This window comes from Candoia aspera, chromosome 3 (genome assembly GCF_035149785.1).
Source record: "Candoia aspera isolate rCanAsp1 chromosome 3, rCanAsp1.hap2, whole genome shotgun sequence".
In the NCBI taxonomy this organism is placed as follows: domain Eukaryota; kingdom Metazoa; phylum Chordata; class Lepidosauria; order Squamata; family Boidae; genus Candoia; species Candoia aspera.
Genome location: NC_086155.1, coordinates 51,532,674 through 51,549,993, shown reverse-complemented (window position 1 = coordinate 51,549,993; position 17,320 = coordinate 51,532,674). Strand labels below are relative to the sequence as shown.

Here is a 17,320-nt window from a genome sequence, read left to right as displayed (position 1 = left end):
AAGAGAACCGGAGACACCCCGACCCGCAGCAGCTCCGGCAAAACCCGAGGCACGACGCAGAGGGGGCCAGGAGCCAGACCAGGGCACCCGCCAAAGACTTTGGCATAAAGTTCGATGGGGACCCCTCGAAACTTTCCTTCTTTTTAACTAACGCGAGGTACTACCTCGAAGAATGGGGTCCCTGTTTTAGAACTGAGCGGGGCAAAATCAATGCCCTGGCTATAAAACTAAAAGGGCGGGCCGCCGATTGGTACGTCCAATTGTGCCAATCCGGCGCCCGGGCGCTGCAGGACAGCACTGAATTCCTGCAGGCACTAGAAAGGCACTTCAGGGACCCCCTGGAGCAAGAAAAGGCAAAAAGGGCGCTAGAGACACTTAGACAAAGCCCGCGCTCCGTGGCTGAGTATGCCATGGAGTTCCAAGCCCTAGCCGGAAAAGTAGACACGTGGTCTCAATCGACACTGATTGAGAAGTTCAAACATGGACTCAACTTAAACGTCCTCCGGTGGGCACTTGGCCGCGACAACCCCAGCTCCCTCACGGGGTGGATCCAGCTGGCAGCGGAAGCGGAGAACGCCCACGACACGTTCCTCCACGCAAGGAGGGAAACGCAACAGATGGCGACAGCGCGACCCCCACGCACCAGCGCAAGGCAGGTGAGGGCAAGACCCCAACCCTGGAGGGAGGAACGGGACAGACGTTTCGCAAAAGGGCAATGTTTCACGTGCGGCAGGGAAGACCACAAAGCAGCCGCATGCCCCAAAACGACGCCCAGAGAGAGCCCAAGGAGGGCACAAACAGTACCAACCCCAGCGCCGAGAAAGCGACCAGCAGCAAAGGGGGAGTACCGACGCAGACACGACCCCTACAGTTCGGAGGGGGAGGACAGCAACCCAGATGAGGCGGCGGGAAACGACAACCACCTGGCCTAAGGGGCGCCGAAGGACAGGTGGAGAACACTGACAGGCGCTTCGACAAAGGGGTGAGTGAGGAATGCCCCACCCTCTACGTCCGTGTCACCCTCACCCATCGAAATAAAACCGAAAAGGTCTGGGCACTCATTGATTCAGGTTGCTCCAAAAGCCTCATGCACCCTGACCTGGCAGCCGCACTCGACCTCCGCTGCTATCCACTTCAGCACCATTTGGTGTTCTCGCAGCTAGATGGATCTGCAGCGGGAGGGGGCCCGGTCACCCAATACACCGGAAAAACCGCGCTACGGCTCGGCAGCCACGAGGAAAAATTGGCTTTCATCGTGGCACCGGTGGGGCAACCCCGACTCATACTGGGGATTCCATGGCTCGTGCAGCAAAACCCAGTCATCAATTGGAGAACCAGAGAGATTAAGTTTGCTGACGGGCGCTACCAAGCACCGTCAGGGGACAAGGTTCCCCGAGCAGCCATGGGGGGGGCGACGACGACTGCAGAACACACAGAGACAGCTCTGCCAGAGGGACTGCCAGCCAAATACGGGGAGTTCGCCGATGTTTTCGGTGAGAAAGAGGCGGACAAACTCCCCCCCCACAGAAAGACGGACTGTACCATTGAACTGGTCCCGGGGGTACCCCTACCCAAACCAAAAATATATGCTATGACCCAGCGAGAGCTAGCTACGTTAAGGGACTTCATAGACAAAAATCTGGCGAGGGGTTTCATTGAGCCAGCGAACTCTCCAGTGGGAGCGCCAGTCCTCTTTCGCGAGAAAAAGGATGGGACATTGCGGCTCTGTACAGACTACCGCGGGTTAAACGCAGCAAGCATTTCAAATAAATACCCCTTACCCTTAATAAAGGACATTTTGTCCCACTTGGTGAAGGGTAAGGTATTCTCCAAACTGGACATAAGGGAAGCCTACTACCGCATACGGATAAGGGAGGGGGATGAGTGGAAGACTGCTTTCAATTGCCCACTGGGGGCGTTTCAATATAAAGTACTCCCTTTCGGATTGGCGGGGGCACCGGGGGTATTCATGCAGTTAATTAATGAGGTCCTGCGTGACCACCTTTTTAAGGGGGTTTTGGTTTATCTGGATGATGTATTGATCTACACAGAAACAGAACGTGAGCACGAACGCTTGGTAAAGGACGTGCTCAAGAAACTTCGCAAGGCAGAGCTGTTTATAAAGCTCTCCAAGTGCGAGTTTCACAAAAAACAAATTGACTACCTAGGGTATAGGATTTCTGCTAAAGGGATAGAAATGGACCCCAGCAAGGTCCAAGCCATCCTGGCGTGGGAACGCCCACGCACAAGGAGACAGCTGCAAAGCCTCCTGGGATTCACTAATTTCTACAGGGGGTTCACGCCCAGGCTGGCAGAGACTATATTGCCTCTAACTAACCTGCTAAAAACTAAGGGCTTGGGGGACACGCGCAAATCGAGGAACCCGGGGGCGCTACTGAATTGGACAGCTGACTGTCAAACGGCTTTCGAGAGACTGAAAACCCTTTTCACAGCTGAGCCAGTGCTACAGCACCCCGACCCCTCCAAGCCTTTTGTGGTGCAAGCAGATGCCTCCGATTTCGCCATCGGAGCCATCCTGCTCCAAAAGGACTCCGACAACCACCTAAAGCCCTGCGCCTACCTTTCCCGCAAATTCTCCGAGACGGAGCGGAGATGGCACGTATGGGAAAAGGAGGCGTTTGCAGTAAAAACAGCCTTGGAAACGTGGCGACACCTGCTGGAGGGGGCCTCCTGCCCTTTCGAGGTGTGGACGGACCACAAGAACCTGGAGGCACTCAGCACGCCAAAACGGCTCAGCCCGAAGCAGGTGCGATGGGCTCAGTTTTTCAGCCGGTTTAATTTCACGCTGAAATTCATACCGGGCAAGAAAAACTTCTTGGCAGACGCCCTCTCCCGACGACCACAGGACGACACGCAAGCCTCCGACATCGTAGGAACAGTATGGACCGAGAAACAGCTCGGCTGCCCAGCTGTCACGCGGAGCCAGACAAAGAATCAGCGCACGCCAGCACAGCGCACGCCAGCACGAACGGCGGGGAGCGATCGGAGGCGACGCTCAATTTCACCGAACTGGCAACAAAGACTCACACAAGCACTACAGCAAGATACATGGTTGCAGAATAACCAACAACATGTATCTTTCAAAGACAATCTCGCCTGGAAGGAGAAAGCTTTGTACGTGCCCGAATCACTGCGGGGAGAAATTTTACACAGAGCACACGATGACAAATCTGCAGGGCATTTTGGGTTTGTAAAAACCCTCCACCTCACAAGGAGGCAATTTTGGTGGCCAAATCTTAGAAAGGACGTAAAAGATTACGTAAGCAACTGCCCCATATGTGCTACCACCAAACGTAAAGGAGGGAAACCCCACGGGCTGTTACAGGCGGTAGCCAGCCCCTCCCGGCCATGGGAAGAAATTTCCATGGATTTCATTGTGGACCTCCCACCCAGCCAAAGAAAAACTGTGAGATGGGTGGTAAAAGACTATTTTTCGAAACAAGCACACTTCATCCCGTGCGCGACTATCCCCTCCGCACAACAGCTGGCACGTTTATTCCTAACACACATATACAGGATTCACGGCGCCCCCTACAGGTTGGTGACCGACAGAGGCACACAATTCACGTCAAAGTTTTGGCGGGAATTTTTAAAACTAATCGGAACCAAGCAAGCACTGTCCACTGCGTGGCACCCAAACACGGACGGATCAACAGAGATCCTTAACTCAACACTTGAACAGTTCCTAAGGGCATTCATAAATTATCAACAGGACAACTGGGTAGACCTACTACCTTTTGCAGAGGTGGCCTATAATAACGCAGTACACCAGAGTACTGGCCACACCCCTTTTAAGGTGGTCTATGGAAGGGACTTTGTACCGATACCAGAATTGCCGCAACCTGAAACCCTGCCCTGCTCACCAGACGATTGGGCGGCACAGCTGGCAACAACCTGGCCAGTCATCCAGACGGCTTTAGCAGACGCACAAACAACGTACAAAAAATATGCGGACAACCACAGGGCGGAGGCACCGAACTACAAAGTGGGAGATAGGGTCTACCTCTCCACTAAGTTCATAAAGACCTCACAACCATCAAAGAAATTGGCACCGAAATTCATTGGACCTTTTAAAATCATACAGGTAATCAACCCAGTTACGTTCAAACTGGAACTGCCTTACAATTTGAGACGGGTCCACCCAGTGTTTCATTGTGCACTACTGAAACCAACGAGCACATCCAAATGGCATACGGAAGAACCTCCACCCCCACCCATAATGATAGACAATCAACAACATTTTGAAGTGAAAGAAATACTGGACTCAAGAAAACAAAGAGGAACACTACAATACCTCGTGAGATGGAAACATTTCTCACACCCAGAGTGGGTCCAGGCACGACACGTCATGGCTAGTCAACTAACAAGACAGTTCCATGAGGCATACCCAGAGAAACCAGCACCATAGAACATCTTTGGGGGGGCAGTATGTCATGACCTCGTTGCAAGGCACAAAGAGCCTCACAACGTGGATCATGATCATTAAGGAAAAGGAGGAAGGAGATAATCTTTCAGGAATTAAACCAAGCACCCAAGGACACCCACACCCATGATCCCATCAGCAACTGAAAAGAGAGACGTCAGAGGAGTGGAGATGAGGAGCACATGGTGCCCCAAAGAACTCAACCGTTGCAGGAAGACAAAGAGGAGACCGGGGAAAACGCCCATACAGCCATCAAGAAGACCATCAAGGGCAATCAGGCCATTTAGGGGTGGGGAAGCCCGGGGCAATACAGGGGGGTATAAAAGGGGCACCCCCACCTACCTACCCCGTTCCCGTTTTTCGTTCTGTCAGCTATCATTCCAATAAACCAGAAATCCTTAATGCCCATTAAGTGAGTCTGTGTCTTATTGCGGAGCGAGGCTGGCCCTGACAGGAACCTTCTTGGTGTCTTCCTCCATTTGTCTGTCTCTGCAAAGAGAGGAAGGAATACAGCACAGGGTTTTCCATTTTTCCATGCATCTTTGTGAATTGTTTCAATAGAGATGTATACCTGGTAGCAGGAATAATGTCAAAACTGATAGATTAATGTGTACGGAGGATGGAAATACAGATGATGGTGCAAAAGAAATGGGAGTCCTCTCAAGGGGTCAAGGAAAAGAGAACAATCACATTGCATCCATAATAAAAGGTTTTTCAAAAACATAACAGCCTTTGAAGATTTCTTTCAAGACATGTTAGAAACAGTGGTACAACTAACATGCTCTTCCCCCAGCCATAACTCTATATGCTTGTCCCCACCTTTTAGACAGAATTACTGGGGAATGCAATTGAACTGTTCTGCGTTTACCAAGTTATCAGGTCTTGATGCTTGTGGAGCTAATTAATGGATATTGATGGCAGTAAGTGTCTTAATGTTGCAAGCACTTGTCCCCTGTAGAAGGGCAGATGGGAAAAAAACAAGCATTTCTACCAGGTAAGAAATGTTTCATTTAGTCCTGCAAAATATTCAGTCTGTTTTCTGTGCATTTATACCTTAGCCTTTCTTCCATGATGGAACTCAAAGAGGTGTGCATTTATTTTTCACATTGTTTGTCAGGAGTACAGAACGTATGGCCATGCAGATTTTATGGACATAAAGACAAAATAGTGAGAATAGGAATACTTCTACTTCACTACTGTTTCCACTCATTTCCTCCAAAGCAATTTGAAAATGACCTTTGATTGTTTTCCCTTTTACCAACTCAAAAATCCTGAGAACGAGAAGCAAAAATCAGTACAGGACATCAAGAAATGTCCTGTACTGAACTGTTAAAAATCTTGCAACAGCAGCAAAGAAAAAGAAATCCTCTCCTCCCTTCCAAGCTTTGCACACAGTTGATCCCCTGCCAAAGAGGAGTTGGAAACTGACGGCATCTTGTCAATTTTGTCCCTATTCTTTTAGGCAAAAGGGGAAGCTGCAGGGCTGTCAAATCAGAGTTCCTCTTACTGCCAAAGTGGTTGAAACTCAAGAGCTGGGAGAGGGGTGAGGCAATGGGCCACCTCCAAGCTCCATAGAGCTCCTGTGTTTCCAGTCGAACCAGATTCAAAACAGTTCCTTTTGCCCTACAGCTGAAGTGGAATTTTGCTATCAATGGTGTGGGGTGATGGGGTACAGAGCCAATCTAGGAGCAGCAGCAAAATACACACACACAACTTTCACATGGAAGTGTCTTAAAACAACATAAAACAAAAACCAACAGTGAATAAAATATTGTGGAGATATCAAAATACTTAAAAGAATTTAAAAGGCCTTCCCCACAAGGGCATCATACAGGCAGCAAGCTCACCTGTAGCAATGTGGGAATTCTGGGAGTTGAAGTCCACAGATCTTATAGTTGCTGAGGTTGAGAAACACTGGCCTAGACCAGCCTTCCCCAAACTTTTCACCCTGGAGGAACCCTCAAAATAATTTCAGGTCTCAGGGAACCCCTGCATGAACATCGCAAAAAATACAAAAACCTCACAATACAATTCACTTCTAACCTACACAATTCATGTTTTTACAAAAACAGCACCAAAGCAGCAGGCCAGCAGCTGAGTCATGGCATATAAAAATTGCCACCACTGCAAGCACCAACACTGTGTGGCACGCAAAGTTTAAAACAAGATTTTTTTTAAAAAAAACCACCACCTCTTGTGAAACCCCAGTTGAGAAAAGCTGGTCTAAACACACCAGGAAAAATCCCTTCGTGCAGTTTGGCTCCAAAGTATGTAGGGATCAGGCCTGCTGCTTTGGTGTTGTTTTTGTAAAAACATGGATTATGTAGGTTAGAAATGAATTGTGCTTTATTGTAAACTGCCCAGTCACTCTTTGAGTGAGATGGGTGGTGACTAAATTTGAAATATAAATAAATACAATCAAAAGGTTTTTATTTAACTTGGAGATCTTGCACAAAAGCAGACCCAGGGGTGCTGCTAGGCCTAGGCCACGACTCTGTAATCCAGTTCTCCCAGCCCAGCGAAGTGCAAAGAAGAGGAGAAAATCACTAAACAGCAACAGAGTAAAAAAAACAACAAGGGTGCTAGATGCCAGGAAGACCACTGCCCTCAGAACTGATGGTGCCCCTGAGCAGAGAGCAAAGATACAGGGATCGTACAGCCTGCATGATCAGCACATTGTGTAGCTGCTCCACTTGGGACCAACTAATACACTCAAACCATCTTCCAAGGCAGCTGCCCATACAATCAGTAGGACTCACCTGCCTTCACTGTGCAGTTGGGATATTCTATCCTTCATGACATCCAAATGCCTTTCAGCCTTTCGAAGCTGGTGGAGGATTTGCTGGAGCTGGTTTTCAAGGCTGCTCTTGATTTGTTTCAGCTGCTGGCTTTGGGTGCTGGCCACCAGCTGCTTCTCCTTGAGGCTCAGCAACTGAGTTTCAAGCTGAGAAAGAAGAAAAATTCAGTCAAGCCGTACAATTCTTCAACTGGCTGCAGAGGCAGAAATACAAGGAGGGCAGGGGAGTCAGGCGACCGCCTTGGGGTCTCCTTAAAAGAGAAATCTGATAGGCTTCAGCTACAGGGATAGTGGGCGAGCGCGCGCCCGCCCGCGGAGGGGGCCTAATTCACTTAGTGCTGTACTGTACGCTGGTGGAGGGAGGGAGGGAGGGAGGGAGGAGGCAAAGTTAGACGAAACGGCCGGCAACTTTCCACTCCCTCCCCAAGAGCCTCGTGTCTGCCATGAGCTGCCGCGATGCCGCCTTTTTTCCCCATCACAGCCCAGTTCAGTTCCTGCGAGCAATTGCGTGCGCAAGCCCTGAGCAGGGAATGAATGGCAAGGGAGGAGGGGTCTGGCTGCTGTCCCGGCGCTCGCGACTGCCTGTTTCTTCCCGCTCTCTTCTTCACCTTCTGAGCATCTACTTCCAGTGGTGGTGAAACAGCGGCAGGGAGGAAGCAGATATGTAATTCCCGTCTGTCCACCCTTAACAGCCGTGTTTGCCTTGGGTCCAGCGAGCCGTGCTTTGCAGATTCTTCTGCAACTGAACGCTTTAAATCTCACGGATCAGAATCTTGGCTCGAAAAAGACAGATGGCGCTCCACCCACTTGAAACAGCGTTGCCCCTCCCCTCTCTTTTTAGTAAAATGTCCCGTGCATTTAAAACCTGGGAAATGGCAAAGATTAGGTCGATCTCATCTGTTCCCACACACAAAGAAACAGTGGGAGAAGATGGAACTGTTCGATGCTGCTGGCTGTGACACAGTTAAAGACAAGAAAAATGATAAGCGACTTAATGTGAAAAATATTTGTTCTGTTGGAAATGTTGGAAATGAGCTCCCATTGGAAACAGCCCTTGACATGTCTGAAAATCCTCCAGGAAATGCTAAGGACCAAATGGCTGGGGTTTGGGAAGAGGAGGGGGTTATATTACTAATATCTGAGAATGAATATTCTTGAACTCAGCAATACATCGTTTATTTTTCTCTTATGTTGACACCTAGCAGAACTCTGTTCCATAGATAAACAGATATCTTCAGTCTCATGACCTCCCAAAGGATTGCAGTTTGCATAATTTCCAGCCAATGGAATTCTGAGTGGGCAGTTTGGGAATTATGAGGATTGCACTCCATCAGTAATAGCAGGCAGCAGATTGGAGGCAGGCAATTTATGGTCAAAGATACCAGAACTGTTTCAACAGATACCTCCTGGTGGTATTTCAACCTGTCCAAGAGGATCTAGAAGGGAGGTCTCCCTTTGGATCCCTTTGAACAACTTAGGGTTCCGCAAGAGGTCACTAGGGGTTCTCTGGGAGGTCACGATATATTTGAAAAATTATTTCAAATTCAGACTTCACATTAAAATGGTAAATTTCATTCTTTAGTTTAAGAACACCGTTAATGTGTATATACAGGCCTACCCATGAAACAAATGTAATAATTTTGTAACTTCTGGCCAATATTTGAGCCCTAATATGCAGAGGTTCCCTGAGGCCTGAACAATATTTCAAGGGTTCCTCCAGGGTCAAAAGGTTGAGAAAGGCTGCTCTGCTCTGGATCCTCACTCCAAAGGAGTGTCATCATCAGGGGCCACAAGGGAGAGCTCGCTCTGTTGCTGCCTCCTTTGGAACAACATCACTCCCAAGATCAGGCTGTCACCAACCCTGGTGCTTAATTAAAGCCATGACTGTTCCAGAAAGCATTCAGGGGTGAATGGGATTAGGCCCCTCCTACAGTAAGGTATGTTATATACTTGGGTTTGTTTGCTGTTCTTGGTGGTACAAAGGGAGAGTATTGCTTTAATCTTGTTACTGGAAAGTAGGAATGTAAGTTGCTTAGAGTCAATCATAATTAAAGCAGCTTAGAAGCCTAAGTGAATAAATATTTCATAGCAGGCTTCCAAAAGGGTGTCACCTTCTGCTTACGCTAGAAAGCAGCCACTGTTGCTGCGTAATATTGGAAGTACTTGGATGAAAACAGCAGCTTGAGAATGGTGGTTTGGTTGAACAATCCAACATGCAATAGAACCTAATTTCCAGTTTGGAATAGAGGACACGCTTCCAGGAGGTGGCGCTGCTTCCACTGCGAGAAATAAATTGCCATTATTCTGGATGCCTACATAAAGTAGATTTCATCTTAAAGTCAGAAAATGCCACCCTGCTGCGAAAGACTGAAGATGTGATTGCAATCATATGCTCTTGCTTACTTCATGTCACACTGATATTTTACCTCTTTTTGAACAATGAAGGAATGCTGGATTTCCTGTTCTCTGACATCCAATTCTTCCTGCATCTCCATGTAATGCAGCTGGCTCCTGGCTTTACCCTGCAATAGTAAATTGTAATAAAACTATAACGTTGCAAAACACCAACAACAACCCTAAATTGGTAAATGCATTTCCATACATGTGGCTTGTCTTCATTTAATTCAGACTATAAGTGGGGCCTGCAAGAAAAGGTTGCCCTATGGCTTTGGAGTAATTGTCATTCAGGTTTCTAGACAGACTGGCAGCCTATCATAATACTTTTCCAGGATATTTTATTCTATTCCCACCCACCCTCTTTTTGTGTTCTAGTACAACAATCAGTCCATCCCTTGCCCTATGCTCGTAGTTCTGTCTATGAATTTCACTGTTAGGTCCCTTATCGCAAAATACTTTTAGAATGTTTGGAGTTCTCCACTGATTCTTCCCTATTATGCATGGATAGTGCCATTGTGTCAATATAAGGATACACATAGGTTATCTATTCATTAATCAGTAAGCATATAGGATGATGTAAATAAATCCTACAGTAGCTAAAATGTGTATGTAATGTTTCATTTCAACACCAATGCACAAAGAATTCCACATTTTTATTTTCTTAGTGTGATAAATTCATCTTGAATTTACTCTAAGAATGGTGTAGAACCAACATTTGCCATAACAATAAGGAATGTTGAAAGTGGAAGGCCAGAATTACGAAGCAGCATAGACCAGTCTTCTTTGATCAGGTTCCTGCCTGCATTATAGCGCCCGCAGTCCCTTCCGTTCTCTGCACTGGCTGGAGCTTCATTTAAGTAATGAAATCTAAAATGCTGGAAGGCAGCAGGTAGCCTACTCAGGATATATTCCAGAAAATAAATAGAAGGGTGAGAAAAACTTGTAGCTTCTGCATTTACCTGCTAATTTCTGTCAGAGGATTAAGAGTATTATATACTGTATACTCTGTGCTCCCTTTCTTTCTATTATAATTTTGAAGGAAAAAGAAAGAAAGAAAATAATACACAAATACAGATTTAAAAGAATGTAGAAAACATAGGGAAAAGAGTGGGGGGGGGACCCTGTAAGCAACATAATACAGGTAGATAAGTAACAAGTCTGTGTCTCCTCTCAAGGAACATGGCTGCTTTAGCTAGAAGATAAGGAGCTGGTTATAGTCCTTATATTTTCACTACTTCAGGCTGGGTCAGCTGAAATATGAATGACTATTTCAGAGTAACAGAAAGACTGCTGTGTTTCTGTACTGCATCTTCCTACAGAAGAGATGGAACCCGTAGTCCAGTGTTTCTCAACCCTGGCAACTTTAAGATAGGTGGACTTCAACTCCCAGAGATGAAGTCCACCTATCTTAAAGTTGCCAAGGTTGAGAAATGCTGCCGTAGTCTCTTAGACATTGCAAATTGAAGCCCCTGTCATCTCACCCCCTTGCATGTTGGGAATTGCTACTCCGTCTCCACCCTGTTCTTTTCTGCTAAAGAAGTGTGAAGTTTTTAAATATTAAACCTTAAAATAAACAAATTTTCTAACATACAACCAGTGCTTCTAAAGTAGAGGCAACTCACCTCTGAGTGCCTTTCTGGAGAAGGATACTTACTTGTCCTCAACCTTTTGGATTATGGGTGCTTGGATCCCACTTTTCCTAGACCTCTAATATTGTTCATTTATTTACAGTTTTTATAACCCCAATCAAAAGACTCTGGATGGGTTACCACAGAGTAAAAATATAAAATTGTATACAAATATAAACCAACCCACTAACCCCAAGATCGACATTGTTAACAATGAAATAAGATTGAAGACTTGGAGGAATAGAATCATGTTAAATAATCATGTTATTTTCAAAATGCCTTGGAGGGAAGGAGCTTTACAAACCTCTGGAGGTAAGGAATTCCAAAATGACTGCCACAGAGAAGGCCTGGTATCTCATCCATGTCCCCTAAATTCTAATAGGCCTTCCTGAGATGTCCTCACTGGACAAGCAGATTCACTTCTGCTTTTGTAGAACAGGAAGATGAAACATACCCTTCCCCCAATGATTACATAGGAAAATAATCTCACATTATGATGTTGCAGGTAAATCTGCTCCAAGTTATTGAGAAAGGGCAGACTTTCAAAAAAGGGAACCTCACAAATCCTGGGAATTGACATGGCCCAACTGGGAACCTACCTCATTCTGCAGCTTTTGTTTCTCCTTCTCAATTTGCTGCTCCATTTCCTCATATAGCTTCTGCACCTTCTTATTGTGATCAGAAATTTGTCTAGCAGAGGGCCAATAAAAAGGTGTTAAGGGAGATTTATGCACATGAGGAGGCCTGCTCTTCAACTATTACTATACTCATTCATGCTCAATCTGCTCTGTAACTAATTTTATGGTAGGACCGTTCTGTAACAGATATACTAGCATAGCCTCGCCAGTTCCCTTAAAGTAGACCAGTGGCCACTGGCATACCCACTACTTCTTCTACTCCTATTTCTTATATTTGGGGGGATTTTCCAAAGCAGCCTTTCCCACTATAATGGTCTCAGCTATGTTGGGATTATAACTCGCAGATGCTGCAACAGTTCTGGAGAGATCTGGCTTAGGGAAGGGTACCTTAAAGACACAAAATTGTCCCTGGAGTCTCTATTTGACGCTCTTTCATTTTTCATGTTAAAACTGGAGGTTCCTATAGTGCTGATGTGGAAAAACAGTAGATCTCATGACAAATCTGACCTCTGAACCATTTGCAGTGATCAGTAATGACTTCTAATTCCCAATTATTTTCTTCCCTCAGCTTCACCCAATTATACAGTTTAAATGAAGAAAACCTGGCACACGACATTCTGATACACAAAACCAATATCTGAATTCAGAATTCTCTCATCCCAAGTGTATGTGCTGACTTCACATAACATACTAAGCCAAACCTAGAGAAACAATGCTATGGCTCAGAGCAGTATCTGAATTCAGCAATTACAGTATGCATTAACTCTGCTAATTGTGGCTTATCCCACAAACCATAGTTCAGCAAAATATTCAGGATTTGTGAACCCAGGCTTTGTCCCTTGATAAAAAGATCTTAGAAGCTAAAATGCCTACCGTCTTCTAATGTAGGCATGGTTCATACATTGCAAAAAGCAATGGTTATTTTTAACAAGTCACAGTGGTTGTAACATGCTATGCCATAAGATATGGTTTACAAATCTCATGACTATATTTTGCATATTGCATTGGTCACCAACAAATCAACTAACTACAGGTAGTCCTTGCTTAACAACCATTCGTTTAGTAATGGCTCAGACTTACAATGGTGTTGAAAAATCCGACTTACGACTGGTCCTCACACTTACAACCATTTCCATGTCCCCGCGGTCAAGTTATCATGATTTGGACACTTGGCAACCGGTTCACATTTATGACAATCACGGCGTCCCATGGTCGCCATTTTCGACCTTTCTGACTAGCTTCTGGCAAGCAAAATCAACGGGGGACCACATGATTCACTTAATGACCATGTGGTTTGCTTAATGCCTGTGGTGATTCACTTAACGATCGCCACAAAAAAGGTCATAAAATTGGGTTGGGTTCACTTAGCAACCAAAATTCTGGTCCCAATTGTGGTTGTTAAGTGAGGACTATCTGTAGTATGTTATGTAATTCAGCTACTGAGTCCTTAGTTTACTTTCTTCCCTTACAGTTCCATAGACACTTTTCCTGGAATTGTGTTGTTTTCCCATTTCGAAAATCTATGTTAATGAAAATGCTTCCCATATTTCCATTTCTATACTGTGACCTACATTTTCAGTAGTAACTGTATCTTCTCTTTTTCATGCTTAGCTTCCTTGATCAAGTGTGTCATTTTAGCCAAGAACTCCTTCAGATTTCCCAGCAGATGTGGTTCTGCCTCCCAGAGCTGCACCCAGATCTTCCAGATTTCTGACTCGCTATACAAGAAGAGAGTTTATTGCTTTTTGGTGAGTATTCTGGTGCAGTTGTTTTTATTCTTTTAGCTTGTTCTAGTTCTAGTTGGACATGGACAAATCAGCATGGAAATGTGCATTAAGGCTGAAAAGTTCCTATTGCCAAAGCTGAAGTATCCATATCTTCATACAAATTGTCTTCGAAGTGACTCATTTACAGGTAAATCATAAAAGATCTTGGGTAAATAAGGTATTACTGTATATATGCCAACTTGATTTCTATCACATGAATCAACAAGTGTTATGCTTGCTGCTGGTAGTTGGTGTTCCACATAGTTGGAGATACCAGCCTGCAAAATATGCTGTAAAGACACATAAATACCTAGTGATAGATGGTAGGATGACATACAGAAACAAAAAAAAAGATTTCTACCTGTGCTAAATCAAGCAGATGAAACTAATTTGCTGGAAAATCAGGAGCAGATTTTGTATCTAACTTTGATTGGTGGAACTTGGGAGTTCTAGTAAATAAATAAATAGGTGCCGTATGTCTTAAGTCTGCCTATCCTTCCTATAGTGGGCCTTTGTTCCCTGTGATGTTTTTGTTCTTGAGGTGCTCAGGGAAATTTAATTTTTCATCTTCTTTAGCTAAAATTGCACCACCAACGCCCAGTGTTTTGCCATTAAATTTCAAGGGCACAATCAGGGAATTTATAGGGGACCTTTAAAATGGATGGGGGTGAGATACTCATCAGCCAACTCCACTATAAAGCTTACATGATTACTCTTTGCTGATCTCACCTTCTACCTTTGAGGCCCTTATATTAATTTAACTTTTGTATTTGTATCAAATCCATTTCTCTTTCACCAGTTCCCATTCTGCTTCCATTTATCAGTGAGAGTCAGTATGAAACAGGTGTAAGCTTATCATATTGGCCTTACTCTTCAAAGACATTATCAGCTCCCAATTGGTTTATGAAAGCCTCAAAACTTTTTTTCTCCTCAATATTAACTTCCTCCAGAGACAGGTTTGAAGTTGCCTTCATCAAAGCTGTCTTCCTCTTGTCTTTTTTATCAAGATCTTGAGTTCAGAAAATGCCCTGCAAACAAACAAATGAAATCATGCCACATACTCATTTGCATTTCATGTCCATGAAATTATCAGCTCAACCCAAAGGAAATATTATCTTCCACCTTACTAACATAATTGGAGTATACCAAAGAAAGTAGTTTATAGCTGTGTTCATATAGCATGGTAAATCTCTTTTCCCCAGAATTCTGGTTTACTGTGAATAAGTGGGTGTGCTGATGTCTAATACTCAATTGCTGTCCTTGGCTCCTCCTGCCAGAACATGCCCTTCTTGAATGGACTCTGAATTTCCAGAGTGTTTTCCAAACAGACAATTCTCTGTCCTACCAACCAAAAGGCTTGGAGCAGCTATTTTATCTGTTTCTCCTAATGGATATCAGTGGGGGATGACTTAATGGGAAGCATAAAAGAAGTGTGCAAATCAAAGACAATGCTGATAATGTCATCTAGAACTTTCTCCCCATATTTCATGACTGGGGCAGAGCAATTGTTTGAATAAAATAGCCAGATAAAGTTCAGCTCCACTGTCAGGCATGGAAATTAGACTGGGTAACTAGTTGGGCAGGTCAGTATTTCTCACCCAAGCTATCTCACAGAGATATTCTCATGGGGAAAAAAATAGAGGGAGGAGTACTTCATAAGCTGCCTGGAGCTCCTGGAGAAAGGCTGGATGCAGATCTAATACGTACATATGGAAAGCATGATCCAAAAGCATTCTTTCACAGTTGAAGTCTGAGATGGTTACTCAGCTGTAAGTCCAACTGAATTCAATGAGGCTTACTCCCAAAGGAGTTTGCAAAAGATTAACATGGCCAGCCCTGTTAGTGTAAGACTGAACTAAGGCATATTAAGTCCCCCAATGAATTCTTCAATAGTTAGATAGCTCTTGACATCATCAAGGCCACCAAAGAGATGTTCCAGGCTAGCTCTTTTGTGCTCCAAAGTAACTCAGCTTCCTGTTTCTGAAAACAATACAAACATATGCAGCATTAGGCATGACAGAAATCTCTGCTCAATCAGCTAGTAAACAGGTTGCTGGATCATTCCTTTTACTGCTTTCCATCAACTTCCAGGTTTTGCTCTGGGCAACAAATGTCTGTAACAGTGAGCCCTCTGTTTAATTTGCTTACCTTGTCTTCATTTTTATGTAAGATTGCTTTGTTGCAATATTTATAATGTATTTATTATAAATTCTAGTATTTTAACTGTTGCGTGGTACCCTGAATAATGCATTCACACTGAAAGAGAAAGCTATACATTATAAATAACAACTAACATCAAATGGGAGGGGATAGGAGCTTCTCTCTCTCCTCTAAGGCCATCTCTACTAAGACAAAATGGATGAAGAGTGGCCCGGGGTGACACAAGAGAACTGACTTTAGGATTTTTGTCAAGCTTTGCCTATTCACAATTAAACTATGTTACCTCTGTCACACCAAAACAGAGTAACTAAATCATCACTTTACCTGCATACCAGATTGTGTAGTGTAAAATTTACTTGTTTTCATCAGTCCCAATTCTTTTCCATAACTTCAGAGTTAAATCACTCTTCCCCTGAGATGGAATATATTTGTGGGTTTTCATAGGGGCTCCTTGCTTGCTCCCAGGGACTAAGCCTAAATGTTCTGCCTTTAGCAGACATTCTCTACTTGTACACGGCTAACAACTTGGCTGGGTGAGAAAGGCATTTATTCTTAATCTTGTTTACATCCTCAGTAGGCTTTATTTTGATACATTGCCCAGTATTAATATTTAATTGCATAAACTTTTCACTCACAAACTTTTGCACAACACACTAAGCCTTGGTTAATTGAATCATAGTTTATACAACACACTGAACCATAAATTAATTGTATCAGCTGGCTGAGTTCAGACAATTCTGAACCTCAATCTGGACAATCATGTTTTATTTTAGGGCAGTGTTTCTCAGCCTCAGCAACTTCAAGATCTGTGGACTTCAACTCCCAGAATTCCACAGCAAGGACTGGTCTAGGGTATTGTATAAATCCAAGCATGCTTAACCAGTCAAAGTGGGTTGTTCCAGATGTAGAGTATCAGTGCATTTGCTAACCAAGACATATTTCTAAATTAAACCCATTCACAGGCTATTGGAATTAGAACCAGGAACCCAAACATTTACATAAGTACTCCAGCTGTTCAGTCTGTCCATGTGGATGGTGGTCAGAACATTTCCTGAACTAGTAAACATTCCTAGGTTGTGAAGTGACTGGCTACCTAAGGCTGCCCATTAGGTCTCCTGCACCTGGAAAGAGGAAAAAATATTTCATATGAGTGGAGTATTTTCTTAAGCAACTATGTTCATAATCTCTGATTTCTAACTTCCTGGTTCTAACTTGGCTGTTACCGAGTGCAAAGCTCAGGCAATAGATCAACAATATTTATAGCCCGCAGACATTTTTATTTTCCTTCCTACCCATAAAATTATTTGTGGCTTATAACAAAATAGAATAAAATATATTTAAAATATACAGCTGCCAGGTGTGGAGGGGCCATAGTATGTGTTTAGTTTGCAGAAGGTTCCATGTTCTGTGCCCAGCATTTCTAGTTAGAAGATCAAGAACTCCAGGAAGGCTACTCTCTCTCCTACCATTTTTAGGGAAGAAACATAAAC

At 44.3% G+C, this 17,320-nt stretch overlaps 1 protein-coding gene across 1 annotated transcript; it reads right to left on the bottom strand.

Annotated features, from left to right (window-relative positions):
• Positions 1 to 8,999: 8,999 nt before the first annotated feature.
• On the bottom strand, positions 9,000 to 14,734 carry RAB44 (RAB44, member RAS oncogene family). Its single transcript, XM_063299830.1, has 5 exons — positions 14,541 to 14,734; positions 13,476 to 13,622; positions 11,866 to 11,956; positions 9,645 to 9,763; positions 9,000 to 9,060 (listed from the first exon to the last, which is right to left on the bottom strand). The coding sequence occupies exons 1-5, from the start codon at positions 14,642 to 14,644 to the stop codon at positions 9,000 to 9,002; spliced, it is 522 nt and encodes a 173-aa protein (XP_063155900.1). The 5' UTR covers positions 14,645 to 14,734.
• Between the last annotated feature and the right edge of the window lie 2,586 nt (positions 14,735 to 17,320).